General features: G+C 41.7%; 1 protein-coding gene across 2 annotated transcripts in view; it reads left to right on the forward strand.

Moving 5' to 3' along the window:
- RFTN1 (raftlin, lipid raft linker 1) overlaps window positions 1–22,726 on the forward strand; it is a 180,528-nt gene that overhangs the window by 80,999 nt on the left and 76,803 nt on the right. For both annotated transcript variants that reach the window (XM_051962009.1, XM_051962008.1), the window contains exon 4: window positions 11,265–11,373. In XM_051962009.1, coding sequence (XP_051817969.1) covers window positions 11,265–11,373 — 109 coding nt within the window. The remainder of the gene's footprint in view (window positions 1–11,264; window positions 11,374–22,726) is intronic.

The following is a 22,726-nucleotide window of genomic DNA, read 5'->3' on the forward strand; positions in this document are numbered from 1 at the left end:
CAGGGTGATAATTATTTAAAAAAAATATATATATATATATATATATATGTATGTATACACACACACACATTAGATTACAAAGAAAACAAATCATTTAAATTACTGCTGTCAAAATATTAAGCACACAAACAAGTTTATGGACCCTATAAGAGTACCTTCCCTAATGGATTGGGAAAGAGCTAATTAGTTTTCCTCTTGTTTCCAAAAGATTGAGAACTTGACCCATCATTTGCATGCTGCCATTTTTTCTAGTTAGAAAATTGCCTGCCAATTTAGACTTTTGTCTGCCTCCATCAATTTCTAATTATTCACAAATGAGGCCAAAAATAAACCCCCAAACAAGTCTATTGATCCACCCACACATTTTTGCCTCTCTCTTTCCCACATACACACATTCTGATTTGTAGCTCAGGGCATGGGAAAACGAGGACATTGTTTAAACTGGTGCTCTGACGGGTGTCTGAGGGATTTATGGCTTGCATGAGATGTTACATGTTTATTATTTTAAAATAGACCCTTTAATGTCTTTTGTAAGAATAATTGCCGTTCAGAAGCCTTACTGGGGGTCCATTCAACTCTTCCCAGATCTACTCAAGGCCTCCGGAGTAAGTGCCCAAAACCTCCATGTCTCTATGGATAGTTTTATCAGGACCCTATATGGGAATAAAAAAGACCACTCGAGCTTCTTGAAAAGCTTCAGGCCAACTGATAATTTGAAATATTTCAAGTGCTAGGAAGAAGAGCTTACTCGTTCATTATGGATTCTTGGAAAATAGCCATGGTTGAATAGCATAACAAAGATTATGTCCCCAGCAACGGCACAAACACATAGGCTGTGTCAACACAGAATGGGCCTGAATAGGTCCTCCTAACAGCAGAGTAAGCTTTTTCGGACCACCCCGAGCCAAGTTCTGAGGGCTAGGTAGGATCACAGAATGGCAGGAACAATCCCATGTTGGACTCCATTTCCCGTTGGAGCAGAGGAAGGATCCCTCCAATACTTTCCCGTTCTCAGAATCTGTGAGAATGGTAGCATAGGATCTTAACAAGCAAACGGTTTGCCATTTGGCAGGATTTTTTCTTCTTATTTTAAGGCCCTTTAATTTCATTTAATACAAAAAATATTTCTTTCTCTTTCATTTAGTACAAGAAACATTTGTAGGTGCTGACCGTGGTAGGTAGACATTGGGGCATAAATCTAGGTCAGAGGTAAAGAAGTAACGAGACAGATTTAGAGAAATCTGTATCTTTGGGGGTCCTCCAAATTTTGATGTCATTCAAGAATGGGAGAGTAAGACAAAAGTCAGGATGACTCCTGACCTCAAGTAGTTTACGTTCCAATGCATTTGTGTAGATACAAAAAAAAAAAAAAACCAGCCAGGATAATTTGGGAAGGGGGAAAGGCAGAATATCCCCCTGTAAAGGAATCAGGTGAGTCTTTAAGATGGGAGGCTGTCCTGTCCATTGCTTAGTACCCAGCTGGCCGTGGCTCCATATTGGGTTTTGTATGTGTCTAACATCTGCCCTCTCCCGTTAATTTTGGGATAATAAGGGATAGTTGTGGCAGTCACGAGAGTTTGGTGTAGTCTGTATTTATGACATTGAAAGTCTGTATATATAGCACTAAATGAGATCTTAAAAGTCATCTAAACCAGTGGTTCTCAAAGTATGGTCCAGAGACTTATGGAGGTCTCTGAAACCCTTCAGAGGGTCAACAGATTCAAAATTAGCTTTTATTTCTACTATGAAAATATCTATAAATATAACCCATATTAACAAAAACTCTTTGGATAAATTCTTGATAATTTTTGCTAGTATAAAGATCCCAAAGCACAAGTTTGAGAACCACTGATCTAAAGCAACCACTCATTTTACAATTTAGGAAACTGAGGCCCAGGGAGCTTCTCCCACACATTAAGGTTCATGGTCTCTTGCATTTCAGTGTTTAGTAAGTAGTTTCTGTGGCTTTGACAAATGTGATATTTTAGCACTGATTGAATCATAAGGTTAGACCCAAGAGGTTTAGACTCACGTCTGTTAGAAAAGGAAAATGAAACTTTTAGAATTTAAATAACTTGCTTAGGGCCACACAGCTGTGAGGTGTCTGGTGGAGAATTTGAATTTGGGTCTGGACCTTAATTGCTACACCAGATGGCCCCCTGAATTATGGTTTCCCTAATTTGTCTCTTACTGAATTTAGGAAAGGTCTTTTTAAGCATCTTGAGTCCAAATTTTATTTAAAAAATTATATCAAGCCCACTAATCCAATATAGCTAATCTCTAAGTCATTTGGCAAAATATTAAGTCATGAGACTTAAAAGAATTAGGGGAAAAAATAAGGAGGGAAGCACTCTTTGCCATGGAAACACCCTCATTCCTCTCTCTCAAGTTGTAAGCTCTTTGAGGGGAGGGACTGTTTTTTACCTCCTTTTGAATCCTCAGCACCTGCCACAGTGCCTGGCACATAGTAGGTGCTCATATTTAACCTATTTAAGGTCACTTGCTGTCTTGGGGTGGAGGGAGGGAGGGAGCGAGGGAGAAAAATTTGGAACGCAAAGTCTTACAAAAATAAACGTTTGCTGATTGTTGGATCTAGGGTCTAGCCAAATTGGCTTTCTTTCCCTTCTTCAGATATGGAGCACAATCTCCTGTCCCCATACTTTTTGCACTGGCTGTCCTTCCTGCCCGGAACTCCCTCTAACCTTGTTTCTGCTTTGTAAAATTCCTTAGTTTCTTCAGGAGTCAACCAAAACACCGCCTTCTATATGAAACCCATCTTGTTCTACTCAGTTGCTAGTCCCATGTCTCCCTAATTACCTTGTACTAATTTTGTATTTATTCCCTACCTATTCTACGTACATCTCCATAGAGATGTGATCTACTCGATGGAAGGTAAACTTAATGAATTCTGGGATTGGTTCTTTCTGAGTATTCAACATAGTACTTTGCACATAGTAGGTGCTTAATAAATGTTTGTTGACAATGATCGGTAGACAAATGCCCCCTTTTAAAAGGAAAGTCCTAGCTTATGTTTCCTTCTTCAGCATTTATCATGAGCCTTTGGAGGACCTTCTTTCCTCAAAAGCCCCCCTCATTTCTGACCAGCACATAGCAGGTACTTTATAAATTCTAACTTGTCCAGATTAACAGAAGTAATTTTCCTAAACAGTGCTGAGACACAGCCAGGGCTAATAGTTCTCTTGTTGGGGAGCTTTTGAATCGCTCATAAATTCTTAGGGAATATTATTATTTAAGGAGCCTGTTGTAACATTCCTGTTATTTGTCGAGATTTTGGAGCACATTATGTTGTTTTCTATCTATAACCAGTTCCATCAGGTAGTGAGTGATTAGTAATCACTAAAGGCTCAGTAGTTTAGATCCAGAACATTTGTCATAACTATGTCCTCATTCACGATATATTATCCCTACTTGGGAATGGTCTTCTTGCCAATGCTTACGTGGAAAGAAATCTATAATAAATTCATTTATCAAGCAAAAATAAAAGTTAGCAATAGTGTCAAGCAAGGAGTCCAGAGCCTCGAGCCCTAAGGGGATAATCCTGAGATTTTGAAGGGACCAGGTCAGCCCCTGAGTCACCCTGTCAAGATGAGGACCATCAGTAACACTGAAATCCATTTCCCCCAAGAATCTTCCCTTCCCCAGCTAGCAAGAATCCGGCACAGAGGCAAGCAAAAGCCCCCCAACACACACCAGACCCATTTCCACCAAGTGGACCCCGCCTGTTGCCATTTTCCCTGCTTTCCCTCTAAGCCCCTTCTCTCCAAAAAGCTGGCTGGCTTTGCTCCCCGAATGTGTGCTCCAGCTCCTTGTATTCCGAAAATCACATCTCCAGGGCTTAGCCCAGTGCCTGGAACGTGATTAGCATTTAATAAATGCTCCTCGATTGACCAAACGACCGCTGTTAATGGCTGTTTGGGGTACCCTGGCTATTTCTCAGTCCCCTCCCCAAGTCGGTGACTCATCGCGGCTCAAAAGCTTGACTTTTTAAAGGCCCCCTAATGATTTCCAAATACAACTGGGCATGGATTAATTAATTAAAGCTAAATCATTTAACACAACAGGTATTCATTTAACAGGAACAGGTTTCTTCACACCTGCTTCCCCAGATAGGGTGGCTGAAATTAAATTAAGTTGGGTCTGTTCAGAGACTTCAGAAAACCAGTCACATGGAAGAGAGAGGATCATGGGCTGGTAGCAATCCCCTTTTGGGGAGCGGGGTAGGTAGGGGGACGTTGCTGTTTGCCTTCAGAGGGAATACTTCTCGTCATTAACAATGTCATCAGCATCTGTTGAGACGCCATCTTTATTTTATTAAAGAACCGTCTCTGTGGGCTTTAAATAAGTGAAGGGAGAAGATAGTTTTGTTTCCAATTAATCTTCCCTATTTCTGGAAATTATATTTTGTGTACAGCAATCCTATTTCTTATTGCTTTAATTGAATTTTTGTTGTCCTTACTTCAAGTAGAAATTACCTCCGCAATTCCAGTGGCAGGCCAGTAGCTTCTTCTGTGAACTGGAGGTTTCACAGGTAACCTCCCACTTCCCCCTTACCTTGCATCTATTTCATAGGTATATTTTGGGTTTGCCTAGGTCTCTATGTTGTCTTCTCTCTAGAATGTGAGTTCTGTGGTTTTGCTTCCGTCCCTAGGAGCTAGCACTGAGCCCTGAATCCCAGCACCAAGCTTGGCTGGCTCCCGGAGTAGGGATGGGGAAGGACTGGGCCTGTGATTCCTCTCCTGCAGTTTAAAGAGTTAGGGGGTTTCTGGGAGCCCTTTTTCTCAGGACCCCACAGCCAGGATGTAGGAGAGGCAGGACGTGACCGGGATATCTTAGCTTTGAGACCCCTTCCCTCTATTCCCAGAGGTCCTCAACCTTTCAGGACCCATTTACACTCTTAAAAATAGCTGAGGAGCCCTCCCTCACAAGAACTTTTGTTTATGTGAGTTAGTCTAGCATTATTTATCATATTAAAGATTAAAATGTCTTATTATTATTATGAAAATAGTTAGACTTCAAAGACCCCCCCGAAGGGGTCTCTAGTGCACATTTTGAGAACCTCTGCAACTGATGTTTCTCATAGTAGGAATCTGTATAATTGTTTATTGATTATGGAAACCATTTTCCTGGAAACTATTTTTGATTGACCCCTTCCCCTGCCGGAGTCGCAGCAGATGTCTCTTAGGAGGAGGTCACCGAGCTGACATGGTCATGATTCACGGAGTGATGAAGAGGCTGTGTCCTAATGTTACCCCTCATGTCAGACACTTCCTAAGCAAAGATGAAAATAATGGAGGAGGGCCCGGAACTAGATTCCTCCCCCTCTGTGGGCAGTGTCTCCCTCCCTTCCCCTGATCAAGGATCACTGGGGGTCTCACCCGTGACTAGGGGTGGTTCTGCCCCCCTCAGGCGGTTGTCACTTAGTATGTATTTTTTTTTCCTCAATAGCATTTCATTTTTCCAATTACATGTAATGATAGTTTTCAACATTCACTTTTATAAGATTTCAAATTTCAATTTTTTCTCCCTCCCTCCCTAAGACAGCAAACTATTTAATATAGGTTACACAAATACAGCCACTTTAAACATGTTTCTATATTAGTCATATTGTGAAAGAAAAATCAGAAACAAAGGAAAAACCATAAGAAAGAAAAAGAAAACAAAAAAGGTGAAAATAGTATGTTTTGATCTAGATTCAGTCTCCCAGATTTTGTGTCTGAACATTTTCCTTCCCAAGTCTATTGGAATTGTCTTAGATCCGTGTATTGCTGAGAAAAGCTATGTCTGTCTTAGCTGATCATCATGTAATCTTGTTGTTGCCGTGTACTGATCTCCTGGTTCTGCTCACTTCCCTCAGCATCAGTTTGTGTAGGTCTCTCCAGGCCTCTCTGAAATCATCCTGCTGATTGTTTCTTACAGAACAGTAATGTTCTATAACGTTCAGATACCACAACTTATTCAGCCATTCTCCAGTTGACGGGCAACCATCCAGTTTCCAATTCCTCACCATTGCAAAAAGAGCTACTGCAAACGTTTTTGCACATGTGGGTCCTTCCCTCTCTTTTAAGATTTCTTTGATCTCATGATCTCCAGTAATGACACTTTGAGCAAAGGGCATGCACAGTTTGATGGCTCTTTGGGTAGAGTTTCAAATTGCTCTCCAGTTCACAACTGACCAGCAATGTGTTAAGATCCCCATTTTCCCATATCCCTCCAATGTTTATCATTATCTTTTCCTGTCATCTTAACCAAGCTGATGGGTGTGAGATTTTGAGGTCTTAATTTGCATTTCTCTAATCAAAAGTGATTTAGAGCATTTTTTCATATGACTAGAAATGGCTTTATCAATTAGCATGTATTAAGCACTTATTATTTATCAGGCTCTGTAGAGCTAAGTACTGAGTATACAAAGAAAAGGGGTGGAAAGGTAAGAAACAGATACCTACTGTGTGCCAGGTACTGCACTAAGTACTTTATAGATATGTCATTTGATCCTCACAATAATCCTTGGAAGTAAGTGCTGTTTTTTACAGCATTTTACAGGTGAGGAAACTGAGGCAGACAGGTTAAGTTCCTTGCCCAGGGTTATATAGCCAGTAAGTGTTTGAGACAGGATTTGAACTCAGAGCTTTCTGCCTCCAGGTCTAACCACTCACTGTGTCCTTCCTTCAGGAGCTCACAATATAATGGGAATACTAACATGCAAACAGCTATGTATAAATAAGCCATATACAGAGTAAATTGGGGAGAGCTCTCAAAGTATTATATATATATAATACATATATATGCATATATATAATATAAATGTATGTATGTGTGTGTATATATTATATAAATGTATGTATGTGTGTGTGTGTGTATATATATATATATATACATATATATATGTATATATATATATACATATATATGTATATATATATATATATATATATATATAAAACATTAAAAAGGATGGGGTATTTAGGGAGATCTCAGAGTTTATACACACACACACATAGACACATATAGACACATATATAATGTTAAGGAGGATGGGGCCTTTTGGGGCATCTCTCAGAGTATTATATATATTATATGTAATATATTTGCATACATATATATATAATGTTAAGGAGGATTGGGTCTTTTCGGGGGGTCTCAGAGTATTATGTTTACAATATATAATATACGTATAGATATAATGTTAAGGAAGATGGGGTATTTTGGGGGGATCTCTCAGTATTATATCACGGAGCGATGAAGAGGCTGTGTCCTAATGTCACCCTTCATGTCAGATACTTCCTAAGCAAAGATGAAAATAATGTAGGAGGGCCTGGAACAATGGATATAATGTTAAGGACTTGGATGAGGACTTTTGAGGGGTCTCTCAGAATATTTATATATGTTATATGTAATATATCTATTCATACACACACATAGACACACGTGCATTGTTAAGGAGGATGGGGCCTTTTCTTATGATGTGGAGAGGAGCACAAAGCTAGCCCGAATGGTACCTCCTACCTACTGGGCAAATAGAGGATGCTTGAAAAAGTGGTACACATCTAAGGCTATCACATTGGCGGTCGGCCAGGTCATAATAAGTCCTCTACCCTCTGCCCAGGTACATTTGTGTTCTCCTCTGGGGATCACAATTTAGGAAGGGCATTGACCATCTAGAGGGCATCTGAGAGAAGGCAGCCAGGGTGGTGAGGGACCAAAGGCCATGCCATCTGGGCACCTTTTGAAAGAAGAAAGGGCATTTCATTTGAAGAAGAGATGTTAGGGAAGCCATGACAGTTGTCTTCAATCAGTAGCAATAATTATCACAACAGTCATTTGTTTAGCCCTCTAACCTTGGCTAGGTATTCCACATACGGTACTGCTTTTGAGTCTCAAGTATTTTAAGGACTGTCCTGTGGAACAGGGTTAGCCTTTTTCATCTCGGCCCCCGAGAGCAGAATTAAGAACCATGGATTTTGGCCGAAAAGAGGAAAATGTAGGGTTCAGAGAGAAGGAAAAGACTAATTGTGGAAGTTATTTCATTGCAGAATGTTCTGTCTGGGGGAGTAGGGGCTGCCCCCCACTGGAGGTTCTCCAGCAAAAGCAAACTGAGCACTTAATGGAGAAGTAGGCAGAGGATGCTCTGAGATCACTTCTAGCTCTGAGACACAGTGACCGCCTCCGGTCGCCATCACTAATGCCTCATCAGGGAGAAGAATGGACTTTTGTCCCTGTTTTCTTAACAAGCATTTATTAAACTCCCGTTCTATTCCAGGCACTATGGGAGGGGCCCTTGGGAGATAAGATAAAAAAAGCCCAGTCAATATCTCTCCCCTCAGGGAGCTTACGTGTCAGGGAGACACACATGCTGGACCCAGTTATCCCTTTGGTGGCTGATTTGGAAGGAGAATGGAGATGAGAAATACTTAAAGCAGAGAAACTAACCCATCTTCAGATAAGGCACAGAAATACTTTGTGTTTCCTCCTTGTTCCCCTAAGTTTTGTCTCCTCTAGGGAGGTGTCAGTCCCTTCCCAAGATCCCCCAAAGCTCTGTCACTGACTAGGAACTCCAGGGACAAAAACCTACAGCCCTAAGGGGTCACTCCCGGTTTGGGAACTGGCCCGTCAGCCTCTCCTAAGGAGCGATCAGAGGTGATCTGGAAGCCCATGTATCAGCTCTAATTCTGTTACTACAATGGTGTGGCAAGCAGTTGGTAATATGAGCGTGATAATAGATGGTGTCTGCCACCTCTTGAGTTCCTCAGTTATGCTTGAGAGAGTTGGCTTAGAGAGCGGGGGTTGGGAGGAAGTCCTTGTTTCATTGTGTGAGTTTCTGAGTTCCCCAGAATTTCTTAAAATTAGCTAGCTTTCTCACATGTTATATTGTCTAAATTTGGTAGCCATGCCGTGTCTGTCTTTCATCAGGCTACTGGTTAATATATTTAGTAAAAAGCCATAAAGGACAAAGCCCTCAAACCTTGGAAGCCTCTCTCCATGCAGACATTGATCTATTGATCACTAACCCTCTCTCCCTTGACCTTTAAAAAATTAACCAAGTAGAGAAGAAACATTAGAGAGAGAATGAAGAGCCGGCCCCAGAGTCAGGAAAAACTCCATTTGAATCCACCCCGGATACGATTATCCTGGGCAAGTCACTTCTAAGTTTTCTCATTGGGAGTTCCCAACATTAGTGTAATCACAGATCTGGGCCAAAAGGAACCTAATAAATAAAGGTCTCAGAAAGTTCTATCTCTTTCTCCTTCTGCTTTCTTTTTAAGCTAATGTATTCTTTTTCTAGGGTTTTTCCTTTCTAGGTAGTCATCCAGGTTCTTTCCCCACCTTTAACTCTAGCTTACCTTTTTTCCTCATTCTCTTCATTCAGATTGTAGATTGAAACCAGAAAAAGGTAGAAATGAGTGTCCTTGGATTTTGTCAGCGGAAAAGAGAGGAGTAATTTGGATGCAGTTCACCTGAAGAAATCCCAGTCATACTCCTGTGAGGTTATAATTTGAGTTGGAAAGACTATACGATTTGAATTACTTAGCCAGTCATTTAAAAAATGACAGACTCCTTGGGAACAGCCCCAGGCTCAGGATGGTGGACCTGATGACAAGCTATTCTCAGAGTCAAGAAGTCCTGGGTTCAAAATTTGCCTTTGACATACACTGGCCAGGTGCTCTCAGTGCCCCAAGGCACTGAGGTCTTGTGCGTTTCAGAGAAGGTGCCAATCTGTAGCTAGGTGGTAGCCCATTCACACCACCTCATCTCTTGTGATTCTTGCTCATGGGTTTCTATACGTTCTCCATTGAGAATCCTTTTGACATCTGTCCCCTTCTCTCAGGTTCATGCTCTCCCCACCCCTTTAATTTTCATTTCAGATCTCATGTCAATCATAAGCTCAGTGCCAGCGAGCTGAAGTTCACATGCTGCATCAATCGCTCTTAATTATTGACGATCCTTAGAAATTGAGTTTTCATATGCCGCATTAGGCAGTTATTCATGTCGTCTGCCTTTATTCTATAGGGGCTTTCAGAGTCGGTATTTGAAAACCATGTATGGGAGTATGGGTTTCTAAAATATTCATCAGTCAGACTGAAAGTCTAGAAAATGGGGTTTGCGGCATGATTTTCTTACAGAATTAGTCAATCAGTGAGCATTTATTAAGCATGTATTATGCACCACATGCTGCACTAAATAATGTGGCTACTAAGACAAATAGGGACTTGTCCCCACTTTTAAAGAGCTTCCATTCTATTGGGAGAGATTACATATATACAATATATATAATGTAAGAATATACAAGCAAAATGGACAAAGCTAATGGTGACGTTGGGGGAGACACCAATGGCCAATTTCCTATCTCATTCTTTTCTCTTCCTTTGGACTCCTGCCCACCTAGAGCTTAATCATCAACTAGCTAGCAACTCATGCTTTTTGTGGTTTATCAAATAAGATAATATTTGTATCTGGCACATAGTAGGTGCTTATTTATTCCCCTCCCTCTGTTCCCCTTTCTAGGTAGTTGCCCGTATCCATGTATCTCTGTCTGGAATGTAGGGAATTCCCTCCAAATCAATCAATCCAGTGCATATTGATTTTTTAAAAATTTATTTTAAATTTATGGAATATAACAAGCATCTCCATAATGGATAATAAAAAAGATGATTGCATTTGAAACTGCAAATTTGTTATGTACAACTTGCTTTCCCGTTTAAATATATGATAAAGTAATAGTACACAAATTCATCAAGAGCTTATGATGTGCCAACAAGAAAAAGAAGCAAAATGAAAGTTTCTGTCCTCATAGAACTTAGAATCCAGATGGGGAAAGGCAACATGGAAATATATGCAAAGTAAACTATGTATAAGAGAAATAGGAAATAATTAACAGAAGGAAGGCACTGGAATTACGAAAGGTTGGGAAGGCTTCTTATAGAAGGTGGGGTTTTACTTGAGATATAAAGGTTATGGGCAGTGATTCTTACCCAGCTTTTTGGGTCATTCTAGTGCCATCTTTGGTGTTAAACCATTTATTGGTAGGTTTTATGTTTTTGCTGATCAGTCACTGTTTTCTTGAATGGGGCATTTGTGGACAGTGTCTTTTAAGAAGGTAATAGCTTTGGTGATCCTACGATATTCTCTGTTTTTCTCTCTGTCTCTGTCTCTCTCAATCTGTTTTTCTCTCCATCTCTGTCTCTCTCTTCTCCCCCGTCCCCTTTGCATAAGATCTCAATTTTTGTCTGTTTTTCCTCTCTCATCAGATCTCAGAAGAATGATTTTCATAATGAAGGATACATCCTGGAATTAGATTGCTGTTCCTCCTTGGACCACCTGACCGACCAAAAAATCATCCCGAATTTCATTAAGAAAGTAAGTACCCTGGCCAGGAAACATTTGATTAGATGTCACATACACGCTGTAGCTGTGACTGAGCAGATGCCAGAGGGCAGGAGGAAGATGCCCTGGAATTTCCCCTCCACTCTTAGAGGATCAGGCCAGCTCGGAGTGTGGGGGGGGGGGGTGCAGCTTGAGAGCAATCTCAGGGTGTTGGGTACAAAATAGAACCATTGGAAACCACTCCGTCTGCAGGACACGTGATCCTGCCGCCTCCCTGGAGGGCAAGGCTGATAACGTCTAATGACTGGTGAAATGTAAGCTTTCCGAGATCAGAGACTATTTCATTTATGTCTTGTATATCTGGTATACAAATAGGAGGCTTAATAGGCGCTTAATAAATGTTGAATTGAGCAATTCTGCAGTTAGCTGGGGACATTTAGGTAGAATAATAGATTGAATGCTAGACCTGAAATTAGGAAGACCTAATTTGAATGCAATTTGAATTTGCACCAGATATTTCCAGTGGGCTGGAGCTAATAATGTATTTTCACTTAATTATAACTTCAAATAGTGCAGATTTAGATGCTTCATGGGATTCATTTTCCACACTAATCAGAACCTCCCTATATCAGCAAGTTCAATCTTGGGAGATACAGATAGAAAGGTGAGTTAGTCTCTGCCCTCCGAAGGCTTAAACTCTCTCATGCTGTCCTATGATACAGGGGGTTCTAGGAGGTTGCCGGCTTTCTCTCCGGCTGAGCTAGAGATCCTCCTGGTGTTCTTAGCTCCCCTTTGGGGACTTTCCCTCCTACGAGCACCCACTCCTCCCGGAGGATGCTGACGCTGGGTTTTAGTCTCCACACTAATTTCACACTTCAGCAGTATGCTATAGGAGTAATCACTCACGTCGGAGTCGTTGGCAGGTGCGCCAGGAGGGCCGACGACCGGGTCTATTATTTGTAAAAGTGAAGATTACGGTCCTGCTTTCCCATATAGAGGCCGCCAGCCAGAATGAGTCCTCCTCCTGTGTTTCTACAAATCATTTTTCTATCTGTCGAGCGCACTGCTCTCAGAATTTTTGAAAATCAAGTACTTTAATTTTCCACTTTCTGAGAACGGAATTTGGTCGGGGACCTGAGTAATAAGGGAAAATGCTATAAAATAGTTGTCAAAGAAGGTCATAGGCCGCTGTGTTTTTTGGAGAAGCAGTGGATGGGACAGGGGTGGCGACATTATGGCTAAACTAGTAAAATACAATTTTGGAAAATTTTGAAAAATGGTTGGGGATTTTTTTGTTGTTATTTTTGTCTTAGCCAAACTGGAACATTGCTCGGCTGATCCCATCTGACTAATGGGATAGACATTAGTTTGGAAGATAGATAAATGCAGTGTTTTTGCATAGTCTGAGCCTGGCAGGTTAAAGTCACTTTCCTGTCTCCTTGATTCTCTGACTTAAAGTTAGGGTTAGGGCAGGAGAGAGGCTGGATAACAGATGAGGAGACAGGATGAGGATCCAAAAGGATGTTGGCAGGCTGGAGCAAGGAGCTGAGTCTAATAAGAAGAAATTAACTGTTGTTTGCTTGCTTTTTTCTTTATCATTTTTTTCCCTTTTTGATCTGGTTTTTCTTGTGCAGCATGATAAATGTAGGGATATGTATAGAACTGCTCTTGTTTATCCTATATTGCATTACTTTCTATCTAGGGAAGAGGATAGAGAGAAGGAGGGAGAAAAATTTGGAACAAAAGGTTTTTCAAGGTGAATATTGAAAACTATCTTTGCATATATTTTAAAAATAAAATAAAATAAAGACCATGGGTGGGGGGGAAGAAAAATGCCATCTGCATCTAGAAAGAGAACTTTGGAGATCGAATGTAAAAAAGAAGAAATTCCATACATTCAATGTAAAGTCTTATACTTGGGTTCAAGCAATAAATTTCAAAAGTTTTGGCTGGGGAAGTCATGGTCGAGGATGCTTTGTTAAAAAAAAGATCTTGGGGTCTTTCATTGAGATGCTCAGGGGGAGGCATTCAACAGCCCCCAAACTCTACAAATGTCAGTCATTTACTCTGACTTAAATGTCAAATTTAAGTCTTCTTTTAAATCTGCACAGAATGATGCTCAGCTTAATTCTATCCAAAAAGCATTTGTTGAGTGCCTACTGTGTTCCAGGTACTGTGCTAGGGATACAAAAAGAGGTAAAAAAGCTGGTTTGTGCTCTCAAAGACCTTATGCTCTTAATGTGATGATCTTGAGGTCTGCAGATTTTTTTTTAATTTTGTGGTTCATTACTTGTGTTCTCAGTGAAAGGGGCAGGGGGAGTGAGAGATGGGAGAAATAATCAGGAGCTCAAAATTTAAAAAGAAAAGAATGCTAAAAGCAAATAAATATGAAATTTAAAAAAAATTAAGTTTTGTGGTTGTTTACTTAGAGACTAGCACTGTTAGGTGCTTAATAAATGCTTGTTGCCTAGGACTGTAGGGGTGTTAAACATTCTTGTGTGGATTAAAAGGAGGCAGACAAAGCCAGCCTGTTCATACTTGGACCTTTTCTCTTCCCTGTGAGTTACTTCAGCCTACCCCTCTCGTTTCATAATTGGAACAATGGGTAAACTTAGGTTTGATGTAAGGAAAAACTGGAATAATTAGAAAAATTAGCAGGTGACACAGGCTGCCTGAGGACATCATTGGACAAAGCCTGGATGGAGAAGAGATTCTTAGTCTAGTATGGGTCAGATTATGTAGCCTCTGAAGGCATCTACGTGGTGCAAGGTTTAGAATTCCACACCTAGAGTCAGCAAGATTCATATTAGCTGGGTGACCCTGGGCAGATCACGTTACTCTTTCTGCCTCAGTTTCCTCATCTGTAAAATAGGCTGGAAAAAGAAATGGAAAATCATTGCAGTATCTCTGCAAAGAAAACCCCAAATGGGGTCATCTTAGGCGGGACTGAACAGAAAAGGCAACCCCTGAGCACCCCTCAATTCTGGGAATCTGGGCCACCTGCCTCATGTGTGGCTGCCTTTCATTGGGTTGGTGATCAGGGCAGAGATAAATGGTTAAAAGGAGATGGAACTTGCCGCCTCTTGACCCTCAGACTATGATAGAGCTCCTTCCTTCCCATTCTCTGCTTGATGGACATGGGATGGACGAACCGAGCTCTTCCTGCTTGTTTTTGTCCGTTTTTGATTATTTTGGGGCTGATCAGAGGAGATCCTCACCTCCTTTTTCCTTTCCTCCATTGTTGGAATAACTGAGAAGAGAAGGGAGCCCCAAGTCAGCAACTCTCCTCCATCGTAGAGAATCTCGCGCACGTGTGAATAGACCTAGACAGACATCGGAGCTTGTAGCCCCCAGTGATGGGCACATTTACAGAAATTAAATGTACCCAAAAGGATTCATATTTTCATTTTAATTGCTTAATGAATAGCTCGGTCCCTATTTCTATATAGCGGTGACACTGGTTAATTGCTATTCCGTTATGAGAAAATGATCCCAAGTTAGTGGCTGCTGTAGCTGGAAGTCATTACTCTTTATCTGGGTCATTATTTTGTGTGAAATTATGACTTGTAGCTCTGACAAAGAAGCCTCTCTGGATGAGATGGTAATTAACTCATTTTGTCACTGTACGTTCTGTCTGTGCTTCTACTGCACATCAGATAGAAACTGGAAACCATTGGGCTTTTTTTTCCTTGAGAGAACAATGTCGTAGTATTATTTTTCTCAGCAAATGTTTTAAATTAGCCGAACGCTTGGGTAACAGAGAGAGGGAGGGGAACAAGAGGGGGTGTCAGTGTTTCCCACAACGAGGAAAACTAGTTTCTGTGTCATATAAAATTAGCACAATGTTTGATTTTCTGGCCCCTCCTTACCCTTATTCTTGTACCCACCCCCCCTTTCCCTGTCCCCTAGATTGAGGAAGGGGATTATGGAAAGATGCTGGTATTCCTTTAAATGTGGTCCAGCGATTGTGTTTAACTGTCAGGGGCAACACAATATTTAGCTCCAGAGGAAGCTGGTCAAATTAAATCTGGGTAAAAGCCTCCGGGTTTTTACTGTTCCCGCCCTGTTGTGTTCCATTCCCTCTGTTCTTTCTGCAGATGACTTCAGGGGGCCACCAAATGTTCAGTCCTGGGCTTGGGCACAGACATGGAGAGAGTCTTCCAAGTCTTGGAGAAGAACCTCCTGGGAGGAGGAAGGCTGGGAAGGTTTTGGAGGCAGAAACCACACTGAATGAATTCCTGCTTAACGAAGGCCTGGGAACGGGATTGAATCTGGATTTCATTCAGTTCACTTTAGCTAGAGAAAGAGCCCGTACTTGCCTCTTGTAGGAGGCCCCATTCTAGGTGGCGAAAGCTACGATGAATTAATCCCTGTCCTCCAAAAGCTTCCGTTCTGTGATATCCACAGACGACTAAATGCAAGATATATACCCCAAAAGACACAATAATTGGGGGGAGGGTGGGGATGTTGGGGGCCATGAAGTTCAGAAAGTGTCTTTTATAGGAGAGGGCCTTGGAGCTGGGCTTGGAAGGGAGGGAGGCTGGCAAGGAGGTGGGAGTGGGAGTGCAAAGGGGAAAAAAGGCAGATACTGAAAACAGTATGCTGGTCGGGCTGGAGTAGAGAGTACTTGAGGGGAAATAATGTGAAATCATTCCAGAAAAATGGTTGGAACAACCTCGCACCATGGAAGGATTCTACGTACCAAAGAGATTTTGTATTTTATTCTGGGAACAATAGGGAGCCACTGAAACTTCTTTTTTTTAATTTTTAAAATAAATTTTATTAATGTATATTTTAATTTTTATTATTGTTTTAATAATTTAAAATTTTAAATAATTTAATTTAAATACATTTTATTAATATTTTGGTTTTTATTATTAATTTTATTAATACATTTTACCTTGTATCTCTGTCCTTATTCCCACTGAGAGAGCCATTTTGTGAAACAGAAATTTTTTTTTAAAGAAAAATGAGGAAAAGGAAGTCAGCAAAATTAATCAATAAATCAAAAACACTTAAAATTATAGGCCATGTTCCATAACCGTGTACCTGGTCCCCTCCCCCATTCCCAGACCCTCCTTCATCTCAAGTATCTCCCAATATCTGTTCTTTTGGGGCTGTACTTATTCATTGTAATTTTGTAATGCTCATCTTCAATAGTTTTGTTGTTCTTTCCAGTTATGTTGTTGTGCTCGCTCCTTTGTATACTGCCTTATTGGAAAGACTTTACCCAGTATGCACTAATTCAGGTCTCTTTGTGCTTCTTTGCATTCATCATATTTATCGTTTCTTTTTTTGTTTTTAAATATTTTATTTTCCCAAGTTTTTTAATTTAATAATTATTAATATATAAATAAATAAAATAAAATGATTGATTTATAGATATATACATGATATTAATACATAATAATAATAGTTTAAATTCCCAGAAATTTTCTGGTTCTTCTGGAGGGGTTCTTATTCTACCAGCACATATTGAAGAGGAAGCTAAAGCTCATTATTGTTGTCCAAGTGGGGACTTTGGGTCAGGACCTCAGCAGGCTCATGTTAGGTATAATCCCCCATCTCATTTTTTTTTTTTTTGCTGAGGCAATTGGGGTTAAGTGACTCGCCCAAGGTCACAAGCCAGGAAGTGTTGAGTGTCAAAGGCTGGATTTGAACTCAGGTCCTCCTGACTTCAGGGCTCTATCTATTGCACCACCTGCCCACCCCTAATATCCTCATTTTTTGGTAGGAAAAACTGGTTGCAAAGTTAGTCCTTGGTTGGCTGAGGAGGGGGATAGCTCTTGCTTTACCAGCTCCTCCACTCCTTGGCTAAGAACAGAAAACCCGGCCCTTTAAAATGCACCTTTTCCTTGGGAGTCGGGGAAGCATGATGTGATGTCTTGTGGGAGAACATTAGTTGTCCCATTAGCGAGTCACCCACATGATAAAAGAAGCCGTGAGGCTGAGGAAGCCTGACCTTCCGAGAACCAGCCGGGGATGCTGAGGGAGTCCTCGCCCAGAGAGGAAGCTCCGGGGGTTTTCTCCACTGGCATGAGAAGGAACAGCTGACGGATTCCCAGGATGGGGAAACTGCCCACCACTGAAGTCATCGTCAGCTCCCCACCCGGTGATCGATGGTGGGGACTCTGGTTTCTGCAGATTCATCCCAGAGGCCTAATTTTAATTAAGGTGAAGCGTCCATTCAGGATCAAGGAAAATGACGTCGTTAACCCTCTCTCCTTCCTCGGCCCATTCTGGGAACTGCTCGATGATACACAGTATTCAGAAAAACAGAATCTTGGGGGAAGGAGCAGTTTGGGTCTTGGTTCTGATGCTAAGGGGCGACTTTAGTCCCCTCAGTCAGTCTCTTTGGGATCCCCGGTTCTCACCGCACCATGAGGACCTGATGACCTTTCCTGCCTGGAAAGGTCGTGGGAGTAGCCAGGAAAGGAGGAGAATCCTCTGCCCCTCGGTGGGGGGTGGCTGAGTAAGTGATGGACTATATGGAATATTATTGTTCTTAAGAAATGACCAGCAGGATGACTTCAGAGAGGCCTGGAGAGACTTACAGGAACTGAGGCTGAGGGAAATGAGCAGAAACAGGAGGTCATTGTACACGGCAACAACAAGACTATATGACGATCAGTTCTGATGGACGTGGCTCTTGTCAACAGTGAGATGATTCAGGCCAATTCCAATGGTCTTGCGATGGATGGAGACAACCATCTGCATCTAGAGAGAGACTTATGGGAACTGAGCGTGGACCACGACACAGCATTCTCACCTTTTTGTTGTTGTTTGCTTGCTTTTTCCCCCTTTCTCATTTTTTTCCTTTTTGATCTGATTTTTCTTGCACAGCATGATAATTATGGAAATATGTATGGAAGAATTGCACAGGTTTAACCTAGATTGGATTACTTGCTGCCTAGGGGAGAAGGGGAAAGAGGAAGAAAAAATTGGAACACAAGGTTTTGCAAGGGTGAATGTTGAAAGCTATCATTGCATGTTATTTGGAAAAACAAAATGCTGTTTAAAAAAAAAAAAGTATGCTTCTGAAGCAAGGAATTCATTCGGCTGCATTCTCTTTTTTCACCCGGAGGCTTCCTTGTTATTAGTTATTATTGAACGCCATTCAAGTCTCAGATGCTTGAAGTTTGGAGAAGTGTGGACTCTGGGTTTGGCGCTGGCCCCAGGTCAGGAGTTTTATTTTTTTAAGATCAGAGGTTCTTGAATAACCAGATGGTACAGAGTGCCAGGCCTGGAGCCAAGAAGTTCAAATCCTACCTCAGACACTTACGAGCTGGGTGAGCCTGGGCAAGTCAGTTCACTTCCTGCCTCAGTTTCCTCATCTGTAAAATGGGGGTAATTCTGCCAGGTTATTGTGAGGATCAGATGGGAGAACATTTATAGTGTTTTTGCAAGTGCTGTACATAAACCTTAGCTATTGTCTGTAAGAGGTGTGATCCTGTGACCTAGTGAGTGATCCAGGGGGCCAGCTGAGAAGGGGGGCGGTGCAGCAGTGATGAGAAGGAATGGGGGGCTAGGGTTGGGAGAGGAGGGAGCACAGAGGACATGCAGGGGCTTCTCTGGTGGTAGAACTCCTCAACAATCAGCAGCACTGAGTCTAGCAGGGAAAGGGAGGGGGAAGAGATGGAGATAGCTTTAAGTGTCCATTTTGAGGAATCAGGAGAATAAAGGTGAGAGAAATTGGGAATGTGAGCAGCGCTTTTTGGTGATGACAAAGGTAAGATTTTGGGTCCCTGTCCCCCCTCCCCGTTTCTCTGTCTCTCTCTCTCTGTCTCTCCTCCCTCTCTGTCTGTCTCTGTTTCTCTGTGTGTCTGCCTCTGTCTCTCCCTCCCCCTCCCCTTCTCTTCTGGTTTTTAAGCTCTCCTAATGGCCAGCTTCTGTACGGTCCCTTTGCCTCATCTCTGGCATCCGCAGCGGCTGCTAATAGATTCTAAAATCAAATCAGCTGTTTTTCTGTTGAGTGGTTTTCCTAGTGGAGAGGCCTGGTTCTTCCCCAAAGCTCTCGAATCTGTTTAAAAATATGTTTTGTGTTTCCTTTGTAATGGTCGCCATTGGATCCTGTGTTGAGAAGTGGAAGGGCCTGGGAGATCATGCAGCCCAAGTGCTTCGTTTACGGATGAGGAAATAGAGTCTTAGAAGAGTTGAATGGCTTGTCCAGGGTCACGGGGGGAAGAGCCGACATTGGTCCTTTGAGTCGGGAGTGGGCACGGGAGTTACTTTCGAAGGTCTGATTAAATGCTTTTGGATTTCATCGTTCATCATTCATTGGTTTCCTTGCCATACATTTCTCCCCGCTTGGATCCGGACCCTAAGATTGGCCCAGAATTCCGACCCAGAGGAACAGATGGGTCCGGACTTCTAGGGGTTCCTTCACACTCCTGGAGCTTGGGCCCCTCTGGCTTTCTGGCAGAGCGCTGAGACCCTTTGGCCATTTTTGTTTTTAAGACAGAAACGGTTCTGTAGATCAGCTCAGCTTCTCTCACCACCTTCCCTGATATACTTTTTAATGATGTGACTACGTTATAATTCCCTTCCAGAGAAACAGAACTTGACCATGTAAAGTTTTAGGATTTTATGGCTTCATAATATTCTGGGTGGCTTTTTTTTTCCTTTTGGACACCAGCCTGCAATAAATATGTCTTATGAAATAATAATAATAAAAATAAAAATAGTTTAGGGTCAATAGGAAAAAACCCACCCACTAACAAAAATCCATAAACTCTTGGGGCTCTTAAAATGCCGCAAAGCAAAGGCAGAGCGGCCAGTGGATCAGTGGGAAGTCTGTGCCTTCTCCGGGTGGTTTGAACAGTTGCACTCCTGCTCTCTCTCATGGATTGGCCAACAGGAGGTCTCAGCTCAAGCCTCCTTTGTTCATTGTTTGAGTTCTGATGATTCAGAGTGAGTCTAAGTAGCAATTGTTCTGTTTTAACCAGAAACCCTGAGGAGCTTCCCCCCACCCCCAGTGATTTTTTTTGCCTCATTTCTTACCTAGCCTTAATTGGACAATTGCCTCTGTCAGGAGGTAAAACTTTATTTATTTTTTTGCTGAGACAGTTGGGGTTAAGTGACTTTCCCAGGGTCACACAGCTAGGAAGTGTTAAGTGTTTGAGGGCAGATTTGAACTCTGGTCCTCCTGACTTTAGGACTAGAGTCCTGCACTGTACCTCCCAGATGCTTCAGAACGTTAGCTTTAAAAGGCCCAGGTCTCCCATTGCATCCAGGGCCATGTCTAGTCATCCTGATCTGCATCTGGCCATGGCTCTGGAGGGGAAGGTCAGGCGGGTGACCTTGCCGGGCCCATCTCCCTTAAATTACCACTTCCCTTGCACATCATGGTCCCCTCTGAGAACAAAGATCCTTAATCCTTGAGCCAAGGAAACCTAAGCAGCGCCAGCCGCTGCAGCGGCCGGAGGATGCTCCTCTGAAAGGGGGATCTCCTTCCTCTCGGGAGCTCTGCTGCCCCGAGCCCTGTGGTATTATTCCCTGACAGTTCCCAGGTTGCCAAGCCCACATTAAGGCCGGCCGTGCTCTGGGCTCTGGGGTCAGGTCATAACAAAAGCCCCTGGCCCCCTGGAGCTTTCCTTCTCCTAACAGCATCCTTTAAAGGCTAGTCTCTGTGAGCAGTCTCATTGGATGCCATGGAGAAACTAACATTACATGAGTTTTCTCTTTTAAAAGCCTCTTGTTGACGTCTCTTATTTTTGATATCACAGTTTTTCCCTTCCTATTGAACCCTTTCTTGTAAGAGGAAAAAAAAAGTAGTATATCAATGAGCGTTTATTAGGCACTTTCTGTATGCCAGGCTCTGGGCTAGACAAGAAAAAAGGAATCCTTCCTCAAGGCACTTATGGGCTGTCGGCTGTAAAAGTACTTCTCAGTGTGCCTGGCACATAGTAGGTGTTATACAAGCGCCTAGTCCCTCCCTTCTCTAACCCCCCCCTCACCCCGATCTTTTTCAGAGTAGCTCCTGGCTGCCCTAACCTCCCTCCCACTTTTGCACCCATTTGGGAGACTTTACTTATATTTCACTTAAATATATTGAAACATATTTAGCCCCGTGATGAGCCTGCCGATGTCCTTATGAGCTCCTGACACTGTCACTGACTGTCTTAGCTCTCCCCCTCAGCTTTAGGACATCTGCGGATTAGCTGGACATGACATCCATGCTCTCACTCAGGTCATCCATCAAATGTTAAACAGCACAGATGGGACACGGATTGGGACACTCCCCGGGAGACCTCCTGCCACAGCAACTTCGAACTGGGGACCTCTAGCTGGAACTCTCTCCATCATCTACTGGTGGGGAGGTGTTCTGAACCCTAGATCCTTGTTAGTTTGCTCTTGAAACATTAGGAATGGATAGGGGAGGAAATAAGCATTTATGTAGCACCTACTATGTGCCAGCATCTTATAAATATTATTTTATTAAATAAATAGTTAAATTTAGTTAAACTTTAAAATTTAAATGTATCATAAATTTAAATGTATTCAAATTTTAAATTTAAATATTCATTACTTTAAATTATAATATTCATATAAATAAGTACAATATTTTAAATAAATAGCAATATTATTTCACAATGTCTCTATGATGTGTATGACATCATTACAATTGAGGAAAATGAGGCAGGGCAAGGTGAAGTGACTTTTTCTAAGATCACAAACAGCTGGTAAGCATCTGAGGCCTCTTGGATCTAGGTCTGGCACTCTATCCACTGATCCAGCTAGCTGCCTCAGTCTCCCAAATGACTGAAGTAGGGAGAATAGAAGAACAGATGAGGCAGGATTTTAAATCAAGGGGATTCATTATAATGCCTTCATATAGTGAACACAAAGAAAAGAATTTTTTTTAATTCTTTTAAAAAATTTTTATTATTAAAGCTTTTTATTTTCAAAATACATGTATGGATAATTTTCAACATTCATCCTTTCAAAACCTTGTTTTCAAATGTTTTCTCCCTCCCTTCCCCTGATTCCCTCCCTTAGATATCAAGTAATCCAATATATGTTAATTCTTCTATACATATTTCCACAATTATGCTGCACAAGAAAAATCAGATCAAAAAAGAAAAACATAAGAAAACAAAACTAAGCAAATAACAAAAAAAGGAAAATAAAACCCTTGTATCAAATTTGCATAGGCAAATGAAACCGATCTCATTGGCCTTGTCCAAAAATTTCATTCTGCATTCGAGTCCATCACTTCTCTATCAGGAAATGGGGAGCAAGTTTTGCCTCCAGTCCTCTGGAATTGTGATTGGTCACTGAACTGATCAGAGCTCTTCGGTGTTTCCAAGCAGTTTCAAAGTCTCGAAAATGTTACTGAATAAATTATTCTCCTGGTTCTGCTCATTTTATTCTGCATCAGTGCAAA

This window comes from Antechinus flavipes, chromosome 5 (genome assembly GCF_016432865.1).
Source record: "Antechinus flavipes isolate AdamAnt ecotype Samford, QLD, Australia chromosome 5, AdamAnt_v2, whole genome shotgun sequence".
NCBI lineage: Eukaryota > Metazoa > Chordata > Mammalia > Dasyuromorphia > Dasyuridae > Antechinus > Antechinus flavipes.